The sequence below is a fragment of the Microcebus murinus genome, chromosome 18 (genome assembly GCF_040939455.1).
Source record: "Microcebus murinus isolate Inina chromosome 18, M.murinus_Inina_mat1.0, whole genome shotgun sequence".
NCBI classification, from domain to species: domain Eukaryota; kingdom Metazoa; phylum Chordata; class Mammalia; order Primates; family Cheirogaleidae; genus Microcebus; species Microcebus murinus.
Window position 1 is genome coordinate 10,844,124 of NC_134121.1, and position 24,667 is coordinate 10,868,790.

A 24,667-nucleotide genomic window follows, 5' to 3' on the forward strand; every position below is an offset into this window, starting at 1 on the left:
CACCTGGGGTGCTGCTGCAAGAAGTGAGGCCCCGAAGTCCTGGTCTCTGATGAGCCTGTCCTCGGGCTGGGCAGGAAGCTGGGAAGCAGCCAGGACTGAAGTAAGAAAAGGAAGTTTTCAGAATCTAGAAGTCTTCCTTAAAGCTCCCCAGAGGGCACAGATAAAAATCTTTACAAATTAGAATGACACCTGCTCTGCCATCCACATTTCGACAGTTATGTTTACCTCCCTAACAAACTCCAACTCCCTCCAACCTTCCAGTCTCACCCATATTTTCTCCTACCTCAATCCTCAGAACCAAAGTCCAAATAGTCTGGCCCAGTCATAAGGTGGCTTAAAATACAGACTTTGTTTTTTTTTAAGACAGTCTCACTTTGTTGCCCAGACTAGAGTGAGTGCTGTGGCATCAGCCTAGCTCACAGCAACCTCAAATTCCTGGGCTCAAGCGATCCTTCTGCCTCAGCCTCCCGAGTAGCTGGGACTACAGGCTTGTGCCACCATGCTCGGCTAATTTTTTCTATATACATTAGTTGGCCAATTAATTTATTTCTATTTATAGTAGAGAAGGGGTCTCGCTCTTTGCTCAGGCCGGTTTCGAACTCCTGACCTCGAGCAATCCGCCTGCCTCGGCCTCCCAGTGCTAGGATTACAGGCGTGAGCCACCACGCCCAGCCAAAATACAGACTTTGAATCTCCAAATCAGAGTGATTTATTTAGGTCTACCCTGTTTCCAAACTTTCCGGAGATACTGCAATCTGAGCAACTTATCATTTCAACTCACACTTAGGCCTACTAACCACAATCCCCAAAGTTCTCCAAGAGAGCAACACACACCACCATGAATAACTGCCTTTACCTAATTCTGGTTCCGTATCAGACTCCTCTTTCACGATGTGGCTCAGGAGCTCCCCAGGCCCTGAGGGTGAGTTCTGAAGTCCCAACTCCTGAGGCACCACTACGATATGGGGCTCCGCTTCCCCCACTTGGCAGCTTGGAGATTCCATCTTCTCTGATAAGATTTCTTGTCCTAGAACTTGGATGCTGATCTAGAGACCATATAGTACTAATTACCAAAGGACCCAGAGTCAGGATTTCTAAAAGATACAAAGCAAATTCTGTACAACAGATCATAAGACAGTCTTCAGGGGCATGGAGTGGAGAAAGAGAAAATCAGCTTTGATTTCTAGTCCAGCAGGATCAGTGACTCAGAAAGCACCAAAAGCTGAGGCCTGAACAAGGCCTGGGAGACCTTCAAGACATGCCACTAATGTGCTTCTATTGGACAATCCCCACAAATTAAAACTCAGGCATCTCTTCAACAACCTCTCAAACATTCTAGTCTAAAGATGAATAGGATGGGAGACTTTAATCCCCAATAGGTAAAAAGTGTTGAGAGTCAAAGAGAGTCTTAGAATTAGGTGAGGTATGGGAAAACCCAGATGTGATATAACAAGAAATATTAATACACATTTGGTCTTTGCCTCCGGTTCCTGGCACAGAGCTCCTAAATCCCTTGTAATTTCCTGAGTGACAGGAGTAAAAACATCATTGCTACTCATAATGAGTCCTTTTCAACCATACCTGAGTGTTCGCTAAATGAGGTGTCTTGGGCCCCCTAAACAGCTTCAGGATGGGAGCTGGTTGCCAGATGAACCAACCATGTGATAGAAGGGTTGGAACTTCCAACCCTACTGCCAAACTTCTGAGGAGGGAAGATTTAATCAACTGTGCTGAAACAGTGAAACCTCCATAAAAATCCCTAACTGATGAGGTTCAGGAAGCTTCCAGGTTGGTGAAATCATTGAGGTTCTGGTAAGGTGGCATGCCAGAAGGCATGAAGCTCCATGCCCCCTCCCCTATACCTTGTCCTAGGCGACTCTTCCATTTGGCTGTTAGTGAGTTATATCCTTTATAATAAACCAGTAACAGTGAGTAAAGTGTTTCCCTGAGTTCTGTAAGTCAAACTCACCAATTACCAAATAAAGAGATGATTGTAAGAACTCCTGAATTTATAGGTGGTTTCTCAGAGGTACAGGTGGCCCCCGGGACTTAAAATGGCATCTGAAGCAGGGAAAGGTGGTCTGGTGAGACTAAGCCCTGAACCTATGGGGTTGCACTAACTCCAGATAGTTAGTTTCAGAATGGAATTGAACTGCTGGACAATCAGCTGGTATCAGAGAATTGGCTATTGGTGTAGATACATTTCGTGTCATAAGTGATATCAGAAAAAAGACAACACACCTGATAAGGACCCTAGAGGGCGTCTGTGCTTCACTCACAGATCATAGTAGCCTCTGCTTACCCACTGCCACAGTCTCCGGGGGTCTCCCTTCAAGCTCTCCACAAGGGTCACTGCCTCTTCTCCACTGCCTGGACACTGCTTGCGAACCCACATCTGGATCTCCCCAGGCAGGATGGTCAGAAACTGCTCCAACATGAGGATCTCTAGGATCTGCTCCTTGGTGTGAACCTCTGGCTGCAGCCACTGGAAACATAGCTTCCGAAGTTGTCTCAGGGTCTCATGGGGCCCAGACATCACCTGGTAACGAAACTGCCTGAAAAGCTGGCGTGCAGTCTCAGGGCTGGAGAGTTCCTCTTGAAGGGCAGCATCTGGTCCAGAGAATTGGGAGTCCTCGGCCTTTGCCAATGATGGTGGCAGGCCCAGGGCCTGCCCCAGGTCAATGGGCATCATCTAGCTGCGCAAGTCCTTTTAGGTGAAGTGCTTCTGGAGTGGAATTGTCTCTGGGGAGAACTGGGTCTTCACAGAAACACTAAAAGAGAATGAGATCGAGTGCTATACAGAGGAGGGGACAGACATACTTTCAGAAAGAACAATACCTGAGAAGCCTTGAAGTCAACTATGAATCTTCTGAAATTGCTCAGTGAATATACCAGTCTATTTTTACAGACTGTAAACCTGAAGCCACAAAGCAAAACACTGATATCATATCTAAACAGCCACCATCACCCTGCTCATTTTATAATGGTCTCACTTGGTCTTCAAATGTCTAGACCAAATAGAAGAATGAAATGTACCAAATGAGGCATTTTCACTATAAGTTTCTAGGTAAATGGCTCTTCTGCAAAACACTTCTATATCTGCATCTATGTACATCTGCATACTAAAAAATAAAGCTGGACAAAGACATTCACGCCCTAGGAATAAAGGCTAATGTTGAAATGATCAGATGTTTCCACAATAAATAGTAGGTTGAAGAAAACAAATTAAGACTTCTCAAAAAGGCATAATGAAATTTCTAAGTGACCTCTTTTGAGAGCCATGTTGATAATAGGGCTATTTGAAAATTTATGAAAAATGTGTCATACCTGAAACTTTCAACCTTGGGCTTCAAGAGGGTTTAGAACAAATAGTGACTACCTCAAAAATACTCCTATGGCCTTGAAATACATAATCACTATTTTATCTGAATAGTATCAAAATTTAGAACACCACAACTAGGACAGTGAAAAGAGAAATATTAAATGCCAAAGTTAATATTAAGATATTTTAAAAGTATCATGTACTATTTCTAGTTAACTTTCTTGCAGGTAATTCTAATATTGCATTATTGGGTAACTCTCTAAATGTTATGAAGGGACTGAAGGTCATGATTTCTCCCTAACACTAATCACAACAATCAAAAGAACAGCCAATCACTTGGGTGCCCGGCTTAATCAGAGATCAGTACGATACTCTAGCTGTCAATAGCTGCTTATTTCTTGAGGTATAAGAAGCAGTATCCTCATCCCTACCACTTCACCCAAATAACACATACTACATCAGAAAACCATAACTGAACCAAAAAAAAAAAGTAAAAAAGCAAATTTTTCTAAGGATCTAAAAAAGGAAAGAGATCAAAAGAATTATAATTGACCCTTGAACAACTTGGGGGTTAGGAGTGCTGACCCCCATGAAGTCAAAAACCTGTACAAAACTTTTGACTCCCTTAAAACTTAACTACTAATAGCCTCCTGTTGACCAGAAGCCTTACTGATAACATGAACAGTTGATTAACATATATGTAGTATGTTTTATGTATTATATACTGTATTCTTACAATAAAGTAAGCTAGAGAAAAGAAAATATTATTAAGAAAACTATAAGAGAAAATATATTTACTATTCACATTGAGTAGGTAGGGAGGGAGGGGGAGAAGAGGGGAAGGAGGGAGGGGAAGAGAAGAGGGGGAGGAGTAGTTGGTTACATTTACACTGTCTCAAGGGTAGCAGAAGTGGAAGAAAATCCTCATATAAGTGTACCCACATAGTTCAAACCTGTGATGTTCAAGGGTCAACTTTAATATCATGTTTTTTTATGTGGACCTCGCTAAATTTATATTTTGTTTAAAAAGAAACCTTGCTGGTCAGTCACGGTGGCTCACACCTGTAATCCTAGCACTCTGGGAGGCCAAGGCGGGAGGACTGCTCGAGGTCAGGAGTTCGAAACCAGCCTGAGCAAGAGCAAGACCCCATCTCTACTAAAAAATAGAAAGAAATTAGCTGGACAACTAAAAATATATAGAAAAAAATAGCCGGGCATGGCGGTGCATGCCTGTAGTCCCAGCTACTTGGGAGGCTAAGGCAGGAGGATGGCTTGAGCCCAGGAGTTTGAGGTTGCTGTCAGCTAGCCTGACACCACGGCACTCTAGCCCAGGCAACAGAGTGAGACTCTGTCTCAAAAAAAAAAAAAAAGAAACTCACATATTTCATTCATATATTCATGCAGCATCCAGTGTGCTAGAGTGACATATATTAAGTGTTTAGGGAATTGTTTCTGGCCATGGCAGAGTAACTGGTAATACAGACTAGCTCACCCACTGGAAACAACTACAAAACCAGAGAAAACATATAATGTACTGTTTTCAGGCACTGGACAACAAGGCAGGCAAGCATGTAGTCTCTGAGAGAAAAGAAATTCACAAGCCCCATGATCATCCTAGATGTCTGCCTGGAGACAAATTCCCAACCACAGTGCAGGTACTGAGCTTTAAGCAGAGCTCAATGGTTTCACTATGCTGAGGAGGCAGAGATTAGAATCTGGAGCTGCTGAAGTGACTGGAATCTGAAGAACAAGGCAGAGAGGGAGCTGTGGTGACAGAGACAGAAGTATGAATATGATTTCCTCTGTAAGCCCTTAGCCAAGGGATGGACTGCATGTGAGCAGGGTAAAACTGCAAGGTTTAACAGAGAAGTTGCTACAGGGTTAAGAGCAAAGCAGAAACATAAAGGGCCAATCAGTAATGAGAGACACTGGAGTTTTTGACCATCCAGGGTAGAAAGACCTCATTAACACCAAAGGCATCCCAAGATATGAAAAAAGCTACATGTTACGAATAAAGACCGCACCCCAGAACAAAGCCTAAATAAAACCTAAAACCAAGCCTTAATAAGATCTATAGGTGAGACCCAGCCTGAGGTCTAGTTCCATCGACTTAGAAGGACATGGGAAACATCTTGGACTTTGCAAAGAGCTGCTCTAGCAAAGCATAAAATTAAGCCTACCCAACTTGAAAGTGATCAGTCAGTGAGTAGAACTACCTGCTAACACAAAACATCAACACTCTTCAGAAGAAGATAACTGAACCCTTAGCATCTACAATGTGTCATCCATAATACCCAGGATGTAAGCCAAAATTACTAGACACGTAAAGAAACAGGAAAATGTAACCCAAAGTCAAAGGAAAAAGTAGTCAAGAGAAACCAATTCCAAAATGGCCCAGTGATTTAGAGAAAAGCATAATTTTAATGAGAAAAAAAGACAGGGACTTTCCACGGAGAAATGAAAACTAAAAAGAAACAAACGAAAATTCTGGGGGGTAAAAAAACCCTGCAACTCAGAATTCTAAATCCAGGAAAAACGTTCTTCAGAAACAAAAATTAAAATACTGTATACAGTTTTCAGATAAACCAGGATAATCTGCCACTAGTAGATATGCATTACAACAAATGCTAAAGGACATCCTTCCAGTAAATGGGAAACTCAGATCTATAGAAAGGAATGAAGAACACTAAAAATGGTTAAAATCTGATGAATGAATATAAAATATTATAACTTCCTTTGTTTTTTTTTGTTGGTGTTGTTTTGGGGTTTGTTTTTTTGAGACAGAGTCTCGCTCTGTTGCCTGGGCTAGAGTGCTGTGGTGTCAGCCTAGCTCATAGCAACCTCAAACTCCTGGGCTCAAGCGATCCTCCTGCCTCAGCCTCTCCAGTAGCTGGGACTAAGGGTGTATGCCACCATGTCCGGCTAATGTTTTCTATTTTTAGTTGTCTGGCTAATTTCTTTCTATTTTTAGTAGAGACGGGGTCTCACTCTTGCTCAGGCTGGTCTCGAACTCTTGACCTCAAGCAATCCTCCTGCCTTGGCCTCCCAAAGTGCTAGGATTACAGACGTGAGCCACTATGCCCAGCCTCTAACTTCCTTAAAAGGCAGCTGACAGTTAAAAGCAAAAATAATGACATATAACAATATAACGCAAGTAAAAGATTAAAATAGCACGAAGGAGGGAATAAATGGAATTAATCTCTCTGTTGTATTATTGTATTTGCGAAGTCCCAAGTAAGAAATAGGATGTGGGAATTGGGAAGCAATTGGTGAAGGAGTGTCAGGTGGGCAATGGGAGTATAAAGGTGTTGAGAGATAAGAAATGAGAAATATGAATTGTTAAATATAAAGTGGTACAATATTAAAATAGACTGATAAATTAAACTAAACTTTCATAAGTTAAAGATGTATATTGCTAGGTCTAAAAATATAGAAGAGATATTGCTGAAAACCTAATAAAGGAATACCTAAAAAAATACCTAAAAAAAAACTCAAAAATTGAAAATGTGATAGAAAAGGATCAAAAGAGAAATAAAAAACAGAAAAGTCAAATGAAAAGCAAAACAATATGGTAGATTAAAACTCAATCATAACAATAACTACATTAAACGTAAATGGACTAAACACTCCAATTACAAGGCAGAGATTGTCAGATTTTTAAAATGATCCAACTATATGCTGTCTGCAAGAGACATTTTAAATATGAAGACAGGCTGATAACAAACAGATGGAAAAAATATTCTATGCAAACAACAAACATATGAAAGCTGATATGGCTATATTAGCATGTGACCAAGCAGACTGGAAAACAAAGAGAAATAGACCCACTATGAGAAATGTGTCAATGCATCAAAAATATATAATTGGTGTGGCTATTAGCACTGACAAAGTAGATTTCACAATAAAGAGAAATAAAGACATTTCATTACAATAAATGGGTCAAATAATCTAGAACACATAAAAACCCTAAATGTGTATGTTCCTAATATCAACTCTAACAGGAAAAATCTTCAACCATAGTTGGAGATTTTAACAACCTTCCCTCAGTAATTGACAGGACAAGTATATGTAACAACAAAAAAAAAATCAGTAAAGATATGGAAAATCTGAACATTATCAACCAATTTGCTCTAGTTGATATTTACAGAACATTGGACCCAAAACTGTAGAATATATGTTCATATAAAGTATGTAAGAAACACTCCCCAAAACAGACCATAGGAATAAATAAATTTCCAAAGACTGATGTCTTAAAGTATATATTCCCTGACAACAGTGCAATTAAATTAGAGTCAATAATAATAAGTATCTGGAAAATCCCAGCTTATAGAAATTATTAAATAACTCTCCTAAATAACATGGTCAAAGAAGAAATCACAAAGAAAATTAAAATATATTTTCGTAATGAATGATAATGAAAACACAGCATATCAAACTTTGTGGGAAACAGCTAAAGCATTGCTCAGAGGCAGACACTTAAGTTTCAAATAAATATGTGTTTAAAAAAATGAATCTACAAAAATCCTTCATTATGTAAATCTAATCTATTTGGCTCATGAGTTTCAAATAACACGTAGTAAGATTCCAGATAGCAAGATACGTGTAAACTTATTCAAGATGTGTAAAGTTATTCAAATTTATTCAGTTCCTACATTATGACAGGAGTGTAGGTAGCGTTTAAGAGAAATGACATTTAGGAAAAAACTACAGATTTTATAAATTATTTAAATCTGATGTTAACGATTATTATGCTCCCAGACAGGGGATAAGAAAAAATGCCCCAACTATTGAAAATTAAATCACTGTATAGAGAGTTTTTAATCTCAGTGACTTCTTAAGGATCTTCTCCTCCATTAGTTAAGGGAAAAAAAAGTAAAGTTATCACAAATGTATATTTGTTATACTTATGAAAGCTTTAATAAACAGAATGAATTTTGTAATGCACATTCTGGGTGAGCATACTTGACACACACACACAAGTTGCGAGCATGGCTACATATACAAGTAACCATTCTCGGAGCACCAACGATGCATCAGCACATTATTAGGCTCTGTTCTTGCGACCTCTGATTGTCGCCAACACCCTGGAAGGTTAGTGTTACGGACGAGCCAGCCCAGGAACACAGCGAGACCCTGCCACTGATTGATTAATCAACCAACAAATCGGGAGCCCGAGGCTCAAAGGCAGCAGCCAGACTGAAACCACGAAGGCTGGAGCGCTCGCGCTGGGGCGGAGAGCTGCCACGTCTGGCGGTGCGTGGGCCGTCTCGGCCGGGGGAGCTGCGGGCATTCAGCGCGGCGAGGCCCGGGCAGTGCGACGCGGTCTCCCCCACGCGCCCGAGGGCGGAGAGACCCCAGGCACCTATCCCGGCGGGCTCCCTCCTCCCGAGGCTCACTCGCAGCCTCTGCAGGAAGGCAGAGGGGCGGAGCCCGTTTTCGGCCCCAGCGCAGAGACCCGGCCGGGGCGTCCGCGGGGCCCACCCGCGCGGTAACGCGGAGCCGGGCCGCGGTTCGGGCGAGCCCACCGGGCCCAGGCTCCACTCGCAGCCCGGCCGCCCCTCCCCCGCCGTCGCCACGTCCCCGCGCCCGCGCGCGCGCGCTCCCAGGCGCACAGGCGCGCGCGCCCGCTGGCCTCGCCCCAGCTGTCGGGGGCCCAGCCGAGCCCCGCGCGGACGCGGGTGGCGCCAGGCCTGACCCGGGGCGGCCGGAGGCTGGGCCCGCCCAGCCCGCGAGCTCACCTCAGCCCGCGGCGCCGGCTCCGGGCGCACTTCCGGGAGCTGGGCGGCTGCGCGCGCCTTAGGCGGCCGGCGAGCGACGCGCAGCGCTGGGCGGGACGAGGAGGCGGGGCCGAAGCCGAGGCTCCGATTGGCCGCCGGGGCTGCTCCGCCCCGCCCCAGCACCGCGGCCCACCAACCCCCGCCGCCCGGCGAGGCAGCCCTAGCCAGCGCCGCCGGCGACCCCTGTGTGCGTCGTCTTGTGGGTCCTGCCTTCCATCGCTTCTCACCGGCCATTGATTTCGTGCCGACAGCGTGCCAGGCACTCGGCCAAGCCCTGCGAGTTCTCCAGAGAGCACTCCCTTGTGTATCCCCAACCCCTCTGCGCAGCCCCACACCCAAAGCTGGGAGTCGGCCATTGTTCCCGGGTCTTGACCGGCGCCTCTCTCCTGCTGTCATTCTTGCCTCACCCGGCCTCCCCGGGGCGCTCGACTTGCGCCAGCCTTGCTGTCTCTGCGTTCTCCGGGTCCTCTCCTCCCCATTCAGTGTTGGGGTAGTTCAGTGTGCTGCCAACTTCTCCACCTTCGTTTCTTTCTCTGCCTCTTTCTCCCACTCTCCTCCAGCACAGACGTCATCCCTGTTTCCTCCCTGCCCTTCTCCGTCCCTTCGCCACGCGCCGACAATGGCCAGGTCCTGCGATCGCACCTCGTCGTCTCTCAGACACATCCCGCTCTCGCCATTCCCACCCGCTCTACCTCAGAGCGGTCCCACGTCACTTCTAACCCAGATGAGAGCCACATCCTGCCCACAAGTTCCCGAGCTTCCAGTGGTTCCCACTTCCAGACCATCCTGTGCTCGGCCACGGCAGTCATCTTGAGATACTAAGTCGCAATTGATAAAAGTATCGTGTCCAAGTTTGGGAGTTCAATCCTGGGCAGCTGGAAAACAGCAGAGTATTCAAAAAAGGAGTTGTCACTGTGGTGAAGAGTCCTGTCCCTCCGTGTCCCGTGTTTACAACAATCGAAGTCATCCACCTCCTCTGGAAAAACAAAGCTGGAAGAAGGGGGACATGATGGCTTCATATAACTGAAAAACTGACCAGTGGAAAAGGAATTCGACATGTTCTGTAGGTCCCAGGGGCTGAACAAGCCCCAGTGAGTGAAACTACTGTTTCAGCCTAAACTAAGTGAAAGTTTCCAACGTTGACCTGTACGCCAATGTTGCTTATGAGTTCCCCAGGAGAGTATAGCCAACAACCTACCAGGAATGTTTAGAGGGACACCTTCATTGGGTGTTACTGCCAACACCAATGTGCTTTGCCCCTAAGAAAGCCACGATATAAGGTGTTCCGGAGAGTAAGATGATGAGTTTTATCTTCAACGTGTTAGCTTTGAAATGCTCAACATCCAAGGAAGAGAAAAGTAATTCAAAACTTTTAACTAATTAGGTTTTGACCCCGTTGTGGATCTGATGGAAGGGGTTTTGACTCCTTTGTGCATCTGGTGGAAGCTATAAACTTTTCCCAAGGAAGATGCCTATACACATCTATACATGGCATTTTGTACTCAAATTCAAGGAGCTCACAGAGTATTGAAGGCCATTCTTGGAACCCACAAACCTCAGATTGAGAACTCCAATACTGGGAGATGGTTCCTAATATGAAAGTGACATTTGGCAGTGTAACAATTTCTTTGTAAACAGTCAACTTAGAGACATAAAATTTCCTTCTTTCAGAACAGATTGAACAACCAAAATACATTTTAAAAATAGGGAAACAGCCGGGCGCTGTGGCTCACGCCTGTAATCCTAGCTCTTGGGAGGCCGAGGCGGGCGGATTGCTCAAGGTCAGGAGTTCAAAACCAGCCTGAGCAAGAGCGAGACCCCGTCTCTACTATAAATAGAAAGAAATTAATTGGCCAACTGATATATATATAAAAAATTAGCCGGGCATGGTGGCGCATGCCTGTAGTCCCAGCTACTCGGGAGGCTGAGGCAGGAGGATCGCTTGAGCCCAGGAGTTTGAGGTTGCTGTGAGCTAGGCTGACGCCACGGCACTCACTCTAGCCTGGACAACAATGTGAGACTCTGTCTCAAAAAAAAAAAAAAAAAAAAAAAATAGGGAAACATCCACCTCAGCTTAGGAAATAATGGAAAGGTGTCATAATATTTCTATTTACTTATTCACTCACTCATTCGGTAAATATTTATCAGATGATATGCCCAACACTATTCCAACGGCTAGGTAAACAACAGTGAACTGAACAAGGCATCAGCCCTCACAAGACTTATATTTTGTTAGGGGCACTGGACAATAATAACTAAATGCACAATTAGTTACCGGTAATTATAAGTGTTGTGAAGAAAATTAAATCAGGATAAGGAGGATAGGTAGTGTTAGAGGTGGCGTGTAACTTATATACGATGGACAGGGAAGGATTATCAGATAAAACAACCTTGTACCCAGATCTGAAGTTAAGCTCCCTGTAGGAGCTTTCATGCAGAGAAAATAAAAAATGTTTACACCTGGAAACAATGAGTGACAACAAAGAGAAGAGATTATGAGGACAGAGCCCTACATGGGCCATGCCATGTAGGGTAAGGGAAATAAGGAATATCTATCAAAGGAGAAAGAGACTAAGGAGCCATTGAGGCAGAAGAAAAACAAAGAGAGAGTGGTATCCTGGAAGCCAAGTGCATAGTATTCACAAAAGGAGGGAGTAATTCGCTAGATCAAATGCCAGTGATCAAATGTAAGATGAGCATTGAGAATTGACTATTGGTTTTAGCAGCAGGGGATCACTGGTGACCTTGACAAAGAGTGGCTGGGAGTAAGAGAAAGCTAGAATGGAACAAGTTCAATAGAGAACAGGAAGAGAAGAATTAGGGCAGCAAATATAGACAAGGCATTCAAGAAGTTTTGCTATAAAGGGAAATAGCAAAATGGGGCAAATTAGGATATATATTACAGCATGTTTATTTGCTGATTGGAATGATCCAGTAGGGAGGAAATGTATGTATTGCAGGGGAGGAGGAAAGGACAACTATTGAAAAATGTCCTTGAGTAGAAGACAGGTTGATATTGGAATAACAAGGCTCTTGGGTACTCATGCAACCTAGTCCGTGTGGGACACCCACAGAAAACAATCTCCACTGAAGAGGAGCTTAAAGTAAAAAATTATAAGCCACACCAAAATCAAAACAATCCTTCATATACAGGAGATGGGAAATAGGAGATGTTGATCAATGCATACAAAGTTTCAGTTAGACAGGAAGAATAATTTTTAGAGCTCTACCGTACAGCATGGTAACCATAATTAATAACGTATTGTATATTTCAAAATTGCTGAAAGAGTAGATTTTAAATATTCTCATCACAAAAAAAGATAAGTAGGTAAGGTGATTAGTATACTAATTAGTTTGATTTAATCTTTTACAATGTATACATATACCAAAACATCACATTGTACCCCATAAATATATACAATTATTATTGGTCAATTAAAAATAAAAATAATACATTTTTTAAAAAATCCATCATGTGGCCGGGCGCGGTGGCTCACGCCTGTAATCCTAGCTCTCTGGGAGGCCGAGGCGGGTGGATTGCTCGAGGTCAGGAGTTCGAAACCAGCCTGAGCAAGAGTGAGACCCCGTCTCTACTATAAATAGAAAGAAATTAATTGGCCAAATAATATATATAGAAAAAATTAGCCGGGCATGGTGGCGCATGCCTGTAGTCCCAGCCACTTGGGAGGCTGAGACAGAAGGATCGCTTGAGCCCAGGAGTTTGAGGTTGCTGTGAGCTAGGCTGATGCCATGGCACTCATTCTAGCCTGGGCAACAAAGCGAGACTCTGTCTCAAAAAAAAAAAAAAAAAAAAAAATCCATCATGTTATAGTCACTAGTTACAAAAAAATCAGAGATAATAGAGCAAATGAAAAGAGATTTTAAAATAAAGATTCTGAGTTGCTCAAAGAGTAAAAAAAGCAAAAACCATAAAGCAAAAGAACATTATGGGGTAAAAAAGAAGAAAGAAATGAGGACAGGTGGGAGGGAGGAAACTAAATAAAACTGCAGGACCAAGTCTGTTTTTCACAAACTAAAAGATACTCACCTTTTAAATTAGGAAAAAGAAATAGTTCAACACTCATGATAGCCAGACACAGCAAGTATCTTTGTTCCCATTGCAGAGATAAGAAAACTGAGGTCCAGGGTGGGTAAGTGCCTAACTCAAAGCTGCTGAGATATTCAGTTGCTGACCCTGAATTTAAATTCTGCTTTTTCTGACTCCATATCCCATGTTCTCTCCTCTCTCTGCTGCAATTACTCCAGGATAAAGTAGGGCAGACAGGACAAGCTTTCAAAGATTGTATAAGGTTTGAGAGAACTATTATGGGAGATCTACCATGAGAATTTGAAATTAATATAAGAATGAAGTTAGGCCAGGCGCAGTGGCTCATGCCTGTAATCCTAGCACTCTGGGAGGCCTTGGCGGGCGGATAGCTCGAAGTGAGGAGTTCGAAACCAGCCTGAACAAGAGCGAGACCCCATCTCTGCTATATAAATAGAAAGAAATTAATTGGCCAACTAATATATATAGAAAAAATTAGCCAAGCATGGTGGTGCATGCCTGTAGTCCCAGCTACTTGGGAGGCTGAGGTAGCAGGATCGCTTGAGCCCAGAAGTTTGAGGTTGCTGTGAGCTAGGCTGATGCCACGGCACTCACCCTAGCCTGGGCAATAAAGCGAGACTCTGTCTCGAAAAAAAAAAAAAAAGAATGAAGTTAAATTGCATGAGATTGTTGTGAGCCGGATCAGTTATTTCACCAAAAATCCTCTGAAACCTAGGAACAGAAATTTGAAAAAACATGTTGAATCAGGGAGAGATTCAGATTGACTCAAGGTGAAAGGAACTTAGGTATAGTGGAGGCTTTGACTGTAAGCTGTATGTAAATGGCTGATCACATGGACCACACAGGGAAGGAAGATAGAACAGAAACCAGCCCCAGCAGTCTCCCTCTGCCATCAAGAGGTAGTTTGTATCTTGTTGACTTCAACAGAGCAAGGAGTGATTTAACTCATGGCAGAAGGAAACTGAATTGTCTTTTAAGGGCTGTTTAGAGAACAGAGAATTAAACAAGATGGTAACCTCTTTTCTAGTTAGGAGAAGTCCTAACAATGTGTCACTTACCTTATGTGAAATGTCCCAAATGAGATCTTTAAGATGTTCAAGAAGATGCAGGTGGGGCTGAGAAATAACTTCCTATAGTGACTACAGGTGACACAGGGCACCATAAACCTGGCTTGAGTCCTAAAGTTCATACCTTTTTAACTAGTTTTGACTAAACTAACCTTCTCAGAATGGACATATAGTTTTAAGTTTCCTGCAAAGTAATTTCAGTTTAAAGATAACAGTAACAATTAATGCAGACACAAGTCATCAACAAGAAAATGGCAGAACTATGCTTCTAACTTGAGCCCTTTTTCAGATACTTTGGGAAGTAGTGACAATGCCAACCTAATCAGATCTGACCAAAGTCAAGAAAAATAATTTCAAATATTAAGAAGTCTACTAGAAATGTCCATTTATATCTACTGTCATTAATGCATAGTCACCTCAACTATACATGTATGTTTACGTATGTGTATTTACACTAGTATATATATACTAAATGTAAATATATATGTATCCATATATATGTGTGTATATATTTGTCCCTATATGTTATATACTATAATTATATATGCATTTATATGTGATATGTATATATATACAGATTTTATATATATACAGATTATGTATACACAGATATTATATATATATACTTTTCAGAATGTGAGGAAAATTCTTTCAACCAAGTTTAAAGTTATATAATATTCTATCCTGTGCTTTATGAAACTTCATTAAATCTAAAGAGAAATGTTTGGTAATCTCTTTTAAGGTCCTGATTAATGAAAACTAATACATAAAATTTTAGTGCTTTTCGTTGTAAGCCCATTGGTTAAAAATTATTAAAATGAAATGTATTTTCACAAAAACATACACTGGGGAAAAGAATCCCTTTTCAATAAATGGTGCTGGGAAAACTGGATAGCCACTTGTAGAAGGCTAAAGCAGGATCCACACCTTTCACCTCTCACAAAAATCAACACACGCTGGATAGCAGACTTAAACCTAAGGTATGAAACTATTAGAATTCTAGAGGAAAATGTTGGAAACACTCTCCTAGACATCGGCCTGGGCAAAGAGTTTATGAAGAAGTCCCCAAAGGCAATCACAGCAGCAACAAAAATAAATAAATGGGACATGATGAAACTAAAAAGCTTCTGCACAGCCAAAGAAATAGTCATGAAAGTAAACAGACAGCCTACAGAATGGGAGAAAATTTTTGCATCCTACGTATCCGATAAAGGGCTGATAACTAGAATATACTTAGAACTCACGAAAATCAGCAAGAAAAAATCAAATAACCCTATTGAAAAGTGGGCAAAGGACTTGAACAGAAACTTTTCTAAAGAAGACAGAAGAATGGCCAACAAACATATGAAAAAATGCTCATCATCTCTAATCATCAGGGAAATGCAAATCGAAACCACAATGAGGTATCACTTAACCCCAGTGAGAATGGCCTTTATCAAAAAATCTCCGAACAATAAATGCTGGCGTGGTTGCAGAGAGAGAGAACACTCCTACACTGCTGGTGGGACTGCAAACTAGTTCAACCTCTGTGGAAAGCAATATGGAGATACCTTAAAGCCATACAAGTGAATCTACCATTTGATCCAGCAGTCCCATTGCTGGGCATCTACCCAAATGATCCAATGACACTCTACAAAAAAGACACCTGCACTCGAATGTTTATAGCAGCACAATTCATAATTACAAGGCTGTGGAAACAGCCCAAGTGCCCATCAATCCAAGAATGGATTAATAAAATGTGGTATATGTATACCATGGAGTACTATTCAGCTCTAAGAAACAATGGTGATATAGCACATCTTATATTTTCCTGGTTAGAGCTGGAACCCATACTACTAAGTGAAGTATTCCAAGAATGGAAAAACAAGCACCAGATATATTCACCAGCAAACTGGTATTAACTGAGTAGCACCTAAGTGGACACATAGGTACTTTAGTAATAGGGTATTGGGCAGGCGGAAGGGGGGAGGGGGGCGGGTATATACATACATAATGAGTGAGATGTGCACCATCTGGGGGATGGTCATGCTGGAAACTCAGACTTGTGGGGGGAGGGAGGGCATTTATTGAAACCTTAAAATCTGTACTCCCATAATATGCCGAAATAAAAAAAAAAAGAAAAGATAAATCCCAGGAAATAAAAAAAAATGAAATGTATTTTCCAATTAGTTTGCAAGAGCTACAGATTCACATCAGGAATTATGGAAATTAGTAGCCACATTTCATCAAAAAGTTTTGCTTAATTAGCAAATGGTATTGAAAAACGAATATCATTATTTAGTATGTGCTGTCAATGATGTAGTTAATCCTTTTGGAGGTTTTGGGAGGTTTCTTTCTTCACTTTTGACAATCACTAAAACTAAGTATGGGAGGCCAAGGCAGGCAGATCATTTAAGCTCAGGAGTTCCAGACCAGCCTGAGCAAGAGTGAGACCCTGTCTCTACTAAAAATACCAGAAATAATTAGCCTAGCATACTGGCGCATACCTATAGTCTCAGCTACTAGGGAGGCTGAGGCAGAAGGATCGCTTGAACCCCGGAGTCTAGGTTGCTGTAAGCTAGGCTGACGTCATGGCACTCTAGCCAGGGCAACAGAGTGAGACAGAAAGAAAGAAAGAAAGAAAGAAAGAAAGAAAGAAAGAAAGAAAGAAAGAAAGAAAGAAAGAGAGAGAGAGAGAGAGAGAGAGAGAGAGAGAGAGAGAGAGAGAGAGAGGGAGGGAGGGAGGGAGGGAGGGAGGGAGGGAGGGAGGGAGGGAGGGAGGGAGGGAGAGAGAGAGAGAGAGAGAGAGAGAGAGAGAGAGAGAGAGAAAGAGAGAGAGAGAAAGAAAGAAAGAAAGAAAGAAAGAAAGAAAGAAAGAAAGAAAGAAAGAAAGAAAGAAAGAAAAAGAAAGAAAGAAAGAAAGAAAGAAAGAAAGAAAGAAAGAAAGAAAGAAAGAAAGAAAGAAAGAAAGAAAGAAAGAAAGAAAGAAAGAAAGAGGGCCGGGCGCGGTGGCTCACGCCTGTAATCCTAGCTCTTGGGAGGCCGAGGCGGGCGGATTGCTCAAGGTCAGGAGTTCAAAACCAGCCTGAGCAAGAGCAAGACCCCGTCTCTACTATAAATAGAAAGAAATTAATTGGCCAACTGATATATATATATATAAAAAAAAATTAGCCGGGCATGGTGGCACATGCCTGTAGTCCCAGCTACTCGGGAGGCTGAGGCAGAAGGATCACTTGAGCCCAGGAGTTTGAGGTTGCTGTGAGCTAGGCTGATGCCACGGCACTCACTCTAGCCTGGACAACAAAGCGAGACTCTGTCTCAAAAGAAAAAAAAAAAAAAAGAAAGAAAGAAATTTAAAAATATTATTTTTCCATACCTCAGTCTTTTTTAACTTTCTGTTTGGCATATGTTTTATAAAATGCAACATGTGGTCAAAATAATACACATGTATCATTTGTAAATAAATACTTATAGAAATAGTCGCTGCCTAGCCTAAAAATATTTTTATTGGTAAAGAGCGCTTGATCAAAAAAGTGTAGAGCCCCCTGCTCTAGATCAGTGCTTCTTGAACTTGGCTGCACATCAGACTCATATGGGGGGCATGTTAAACCCACATTATATTGCCTTTTGCCCTAAATCAGATTATCTGAGAGGTGGGGCCTAGAAATATGATTAAACAATCTTCCAAACTGATGCTTTTGTCATGGATCTAAGGAGCCATTACAATCCATGGTTATAAATAATCATCTGTCAACTCACACTTCAAGAGACAAACAGATGTAGTCAATTGCCAAAACTTACACGGACAGTAATGATAACACAGCGCAGAGGTAATGCAGTTGACTTGCAATCCAGACTCCTTTGGGAGGAGCTGAAACCAAACAAGCTTTTTGGGCTGACATTTATCCAGAAAAATCTAAGTATAGAAATCTCTTTAGTATAATAGCATACTATAATAATGTATTATAGTAGTGTAACAGCTAAACCATCTTTATGTTCTCACTTCTCTCATCAATATGAGATAATAATACCTACTTCTTAGGATTGTTAAGAGAATTAAATGACATAAGATGTGTAAAATACTTACAATGGTGCCTGTCACATAGTAAAATGTAGCTGGTATTGCTATCATCATTTTTATATACCATCTGTTTTACGATAAAAGATTCCTAGAGAGAATGGTAATAAAAAATTATTGTAACTGAGCATGAACATTGTTTTTACCATATTGCTTTTGCCACAGTGTTTCAGCAGGCTATCTGGATATCCCAGAAGAAAAAAAAAAGATTTGTAATGATCAGAAATATGATAAAAGTCTCAACTAAATGAATTTAGTTATGTAAATTGTGACACATTCTGTAATAGTGTAACAAATATTAATATCATATTTTACATCAAGATTAAAACCCAAAGGAAAACTGTGAATGTGACCTCATAGGAGATACCTAGCTACCATTAATGCAGTTTTCTGTGACAGGCCAGTCTTTTATTTTTCTTTCTTTATAGTGTCCTGCCTGTGCCTCTGAGCTCAATCTCTGTTCCTGTAAAATATCAAGATTCTAGGCTGCGCACAGTGGCTCACATCTGTAATTCTAGCACTCTGGGAGGCTGAGGCAGGAAGATCGTTCAAGGTCAGGAGTTCGAAACCAGCCTGAGCAAGAGCCAGACCCCATCTCTACTAAAAATAGAAAGAAATTAATAGGCCAAGTAAAAATATATAGAAAAAATTAGCCGCGCATGGTGGCACATGCCTGTAGTCCCAGCTACTCGGGAGGCTGAGGCAGGAGGATCGCTTGAGCCCAGGAGTTTGAGGTTGCTGTGAGCTAGGCTGACGCCATGGCACTCACTCTAGCCCAGGCAACAAAGTGAGACTCTGTCTCAAAAAAAAAAAAAGATTCTATCCTGAGTATGTAGGAGGTTACAAAAAAAAAAAAAAAAGATCCTGGCCTTTCCCACCAAGAAAGGTGTCAGGGCTTCAGCCCCAGATGCTTCTCTACCAAGACTCTATTTCAATCATCCTATTAGGCTCCAGTTCCTGCCAGAAAAACAGCCCTAGCCTTCAGCTGCATATTTAGAATGCTTCTGAACTCTGTGGGTGATTCTTTATCTCATTAACTGACCAAGGACCCTTTAAAGCTCAGGGAATTTGGCCAGGTGGGGCATGGTGGCTGATGCCTGCAATACTAGAACTCTGGGAGGCTGAGGCAGGCAGATCTCTTGAGCTCAGAAGTTCCAGACCAGCCTAAGCAAGAACAAGACCCTGTCTCTACTAAAAATAGAAAAATTAGCACGGTATTATGATGCCCATCTGTAGTCCCAGCTATTCAGGTGGCTAAGGCAGGAGGATTGCTTTAGCCTAGGAATTTGAGGTTGCAGCAAGCTATGATAACCCCACAGCACTCTAGCCCAGGTGACAGAGTGAAACTCTGTCTCAAGAGAAAAGCTTAGGGAATTCTATTCATGTAACAATCTTAGAGGGGTTGGGTAAGAGGTCTTATGTCCCCTTAAACTTTTTATCACCTAGAATTCTCTTCAACTGGTCCCCATAAATGTCTCATCTTAACTTCTTGTTAACTGACTTCTTATCTTTGTGTGGTCGCTCTATAGTGCCCCAACAGGCCTCCTTCAGTTGAGGAGTCTGATCCCTTGCAGGATTGATGGCCCTGCTAACTTTGGACAGTCAGACTTCGTCTTTGCTGGGTCTGTGACATCCACCTCACCTTGATGACCAGGACTCCTGAAAATCCCATCAGCACTGAGCAGTGGGAAGCCCCATCTGTCCCTGTTGCCTGCTTCTGGAGATGATTGGACGTCTGCCCACCTTGAAATTCTGTCTGCACTGTTTTTTTCAGATTGAATTTTCCTCCCTCTGACAGAAGCTTCCAAGAGCATGTGGTGGCTCCTGAAGGTCTCCCAGATCAATAAGAGAAGCAAGCTTTTTCTTCCCCTGGAGAAACAGCAAGACTGGTGACTCATCTGTCACTGCTAATTAGCACAAAGGGTCTGAACATTGGTGAATACACAGAGAGAAAATGATTGGGATTAACCAGACACCAGGGGGTTTTCTTTGTTTTGTTTTTTGTTTTTCTGTTTTTTTCAATTATTTTCTAAAATGTAGCCTATTTATTATGTGGTGCTGTCAGGAGAACAGAAATAAAGAAAGTTGATTAGCAGCAGTGGTCTGTTTTAGAAAGTCTTGAGCAGAGAGCTTCGGGTTGCCCAAGGACATACATAGAAGAAGCAGTATGTAGCCAAAGGCACAAAACATAAACTCCATCTTGGAAGAAACTGGTCACCAAGAATTAAGCAAAGAATGTATTCATTAAAGCTTACAGAATTCTATCCAAGATCAGTTCTCTTCTCTGATGCTCATGCAGACCCTCCAGACCAGGAGTTGGAAACTGGTAGTATGCATTGTGTTTGGCAAGAGCAATTTTAAAATTTCTTACTTTGAATTGGAATGCCTTTTGTGGTGTATGCAGTTGGCTATAAGTAGTCTGACCAGTCCTTTTTTTTTTTTTTTAAGAGAGATGAAGGTCTCACTATCTTGCCCAGGCTGGCTTCCAGACTCCTGGGCTCAAGGGATGAGATGCTACAACCCCAGCCTCCTGAGTAGCTAGGACTACAGGCATGTGCTACCATGCCCAGCTTTGACCATCCCATTACATCAGGTCTCTTTACATATTTACAGTACCTTAACCACCTGGTCCCTGAAGGCTATTGAGCAGGATTGCTCAGTAATATTCTATAGAAGGCAGAGGGGTTGAGAGGTTCATGATGCTCACCTCTGGATTATGGGTTTTAGAGCCTACTGGGGATGCCTAAAGGCTTTGCTGGCCACAGGGTCAGAGGTACTCAGGGGAAGAGGCAAAGCTGGTTACTGCAGATTGGGCAGGGGCTGCCCTTGCCAAATCCTTTATCGCACACTTCACTCCCTGCTTGCTTATCAGTCTGTTGCCTCCAACAGATTCTAGGCATCTAGGAACAGCTGTTCCCCAAGATCCCCATTATTTAGGGAACCCAGGAGAGAAATACTAAGGAATAGGCCAAGGTCAGCATACAAGAATTTAGCCCAGATATACTGTAACTATATTCCCAGAACCAAAATTTAAATCCCAGTGGTCCAAAATCGGGAGCTCAGTATTTAACACTGTGTCTGCCCTGGGAAATTCCTGACACGTGAGCACACAGGAGCAGAGGAGCTACCTAAGTCTCAGCCTGTGTTCACTGGCGGAAATGAAGGGAAGAAGGAGCTCCACTATCAAGCCCTGTCTGGGAGAAGGTGACAAGTTTTCAAGGTTATACTCGCTAGTAAAAAGGGATCTGGGCTTTTTTTGTCGAAGACTCCACTGAATTATTTTGGATTTCGTTCACATGCTGGAAACAGATACATTCAAAGAGACATGAATCAGGCCGGACGCGGTGGCTCACGCCTGTAATCCTAGCACTTGGGAGGCGGGCAGGCGGTATTGCTGGAGGTCAGGAGTTCGAAACCAGCCTGAGCAAGAGCGAGACCTCATCTCTAATATAAACAGAAAGAAATTAATTGGCCAACTAGTATATATAGAAAAAATTAGCCGGGCATGGTGGCGCATGCCTGTAGTCCCAGCTATTGGGGAGGCTGAGGCAGCAGGATTGCTTGAGCCCAGGAGTTTGAGGTTGCTGTGAGCTAGGCTTATGCCACGGCACTCACTCTAGCCTGGGCAACAAAGTGAGACTCTGTCTCAAAGAGAGAGAGGGAGAGAGAGAGAGAGAGAGAGAGAGAGAGAGAGAGAGAGAGGGAGAGAGATGGATGAATCAGTGGAGACAACTTTCTCTGTGAGCCTGTGTATCCTACAGGGCTGCTCCCAGAACCCTGCTCCACTCGGGGTTCCGGAAGGACAGTCTTGCATTCATTCAGTGCAGCCATGTTCCTTTTATTCCAAATCATATCACTCAGACCTCTAGAAAACAGGGTCCTCTGGCGCTCGGTGATCAGATTCCACCTATCTCTGTGTTGTACATTCCTGGTCTTTTAATATCATGCCTCCTTGCTCCTTGCTCCTGCCTGGCTGAGAGGGAAAAGATACAACCAACCTTAACAAACCTTATAAACCTTAACTTTGCTTCTCGAAAACCACAGAACAACACCAAACTATCTATATATATATTCCTAGATTTCCAACACACAGACTTGCGAGATCGTATGAAAAAATAGCTAAAATATGGCTTTTCTATGTAATATGAGGACAAGGTAGTTTAGAAATCACTAAAGGAACATCACTTTTTTTTTTTTGACTGCACATGTGTTTCAGATGTGCGGACAAATAGGGCACAATAGACCAAAATGAAAGCTCTGGCATGGTGTCTGTTGAGACTATATTAGAATAGAAATGAGGAGGACAGTTTCACAGGGCTTTATTCTCAGGCTTAAAGAGACCTAATGAAGAGTTTTAAGTAAAAAAGCACTATCGATAAATTTTACTATATTAATATAGTAATAAATGTTTACCGAATGAATTCTTACAGGATTTTTTTTTACATGTATATCTTGTAATTCTTTGCTATTCTAGTTGAATCTGAGCTGAGAATGGAAACTCAGTAAGTATATTTATTTTCTGGTGCCTTAAGAGAAAAAAGGAAAAATTTTGTATAAGTTAAATAGGTTTATAAAGAAAAGACATATCTTTTTCTAAAACAAAGCCTTCAAAACATTTGTGTTTCTGGCACAGTGGGCTGGGTGGTCTTGTGGCTCTGTCTCTTGCTTCAACGGTGTTTGGACGGAACAGACCCGAGGGCTCCCTTTCTTCCAGCCTCCGACTGGCTCTCTGATTGCCTCTCCACTTGCGATCTCCGGACCAAAAGAAGATCTCTTGCCATCTCCTGCTGCTGGAGCCAGCTAACAACCTTTTTTTGGTGGTTAGCGTGTTACTTATGCAACCATGAGCTCCCAGATTCGTCATCAGAATTATTTATTCCCCGGAGGTGGAGGCAGCAGTCAACCGCCCGGTCAATTTGCATCTGCAGGCCTCCCACACCTACCTCTCTCTGGGCTACTATTTCGATCGCGACGATGTGGCTCTGGAAGGCATGGGCCACTTTTCCCGCGAATTGGCTGATGACAAGCGCGAGGGCGCAGAGCATCTCTTGAAGATGCAAAAACCAGCGAGGCGGGCGCACTCTCTTCCAGGACGAGAGAAGATGAGTGGGGTCCCACCCAGGACGCAATGGAAGCCCCCGTGGCCCTGGAGAAGAGCCCGAACCAGGCTCTTCTGGATCTTCATGCCCTGGGTTGTACCCGCACAGACCCCCATCCCTGTGACTTCCTGGAGAATCACTTCCTAGATGAGGAAGTGAAACTCATCAAGAAGATGGGCGACCACCTGACCAACCTCCGCAGGCTGGCCGGCCCCCAGGCTGGGCTGGGCGACCAAGTCTTCGAAAGGCTCACTCTCAAGGCCGCCAAGCCCAGTGACCACTGAGGAGCCCCTCTCAAAGTATCAGGGCTTCTGCCTGAGCCTGTCCCTCCAGCCACTCGGCAGCTTTGTAACCACCCTGGGGTCCTCTCCCAAGCCTTCGACCAAATGGAAATAAAGCTTTTTGCAGCAGAAAAAAAAAAATTGTGTTTCTGAATCATATTTTTAATGAAACTGCTTAAAAGACTATAAATATATGATAACAAATATTTTGTAACTGTTTTATAGGAATGTTCATTGCAACAACAAAAGAAGGGACAGCCATCATTCCTGACTAATTACATAGTAATTCATTGATTTTTCATTAGGTGTTACATTTATCATATTTACAACTCAGGAGCTACCAAGGAGTATACAATGTAGTCTTCCTCTCAGCCCTGTCCACCAGTCACCCAGTGCCTCTCCTTTGAGACAACCAACATTTGTAATGTTTTGGGTAGCCTTCCAAATAGATTTGAAACAAATAGGTATTATTAAATATCTGTTTCCCCTCTATACAAACATTAGCATACTAACCAGTGTTCTTCATCTGGCTTTTAAAAATTCTAACAACATATGTTGGCAATCATTACATATCACTACACAAAGAGTTTCCTCTTTTTAAAGCTGCATGGTATTCCCACCATATTTATTTAGTTGTTCTCCTACTAAAAGACATTTAGGTTGATTCTAACATTTTGCCACAAAAATGTTCTACTCAATAACCTTGTACACATGTCATTTTGTAAACCTGTAAGAATATATGCAGGAATAAAATTTTAGATGTATAATTTGTGGGTTAAAGGATATACACATTTGTAATTTTGGGGGTTTTTTGTTTTGCTTTTTTTGAGACAGAGTCTCACTTTGTTGCCCAGGCTAGAGTGAGTGCCATGGCGTCAGCCTAGCTCACAGCAACCTCAAACTCCTGGGCTCAATCAATCCTTCTCCCTCAACCTCCTGAGTACCTGGGACTACAGGCATGCGCCACCATGCCCGGCTATTTTTTTCTATATATATTT

General features: G+C 42.5%; 1 protein-coding gene and 1 pseudogene across 3 annotated transcripts in view; one reads left to right on the top strand and one right to left on the bottom strand.

Annotated features, from left to right (window-relative positions):
- Positions 1–9,111, bottom strand: part of ZNF18 (zinc finger protein 18) — a 27,872-nt gene extending 18,761 nt beyond the window's left edge. For all 3 annotated transcript variants that reach the window (XM_012777496.2, XM_012777488.2, XM_012777470.2), the window contains exons 1-4: positions 9,061–9,111; positions 2,303–2,771; positions 857–1,046; positions 4–95 (exon numbers count right to left, since the gene is read on the bottom strand). In XM_012777496.2, coding sequence (XP_012632950.2) covers positions 4–95; positions 857–1,046; positions 2,303–2,692 — 672 coding nt within the window. In that variant the 5' untranslated portion in view covers positions 2,693–2,771; positions 9,061–9,111. The remainder of the gene's footprint in view (positions 1–3; positions 96–856; positions 1,047–2,302; positions 2,772–9,060) is intronic.
- A 1,044-nt stretch (positions 9,112–10,155) lies between these two features.
- Positions 10,156–23,672, top strand: LOC105878276 (ferritin light chain pseudogene; annotated as a pseudogene).
- The last annotated feature ends 995 nt before the right edge of the window (positions 23,673–24,667 follow it).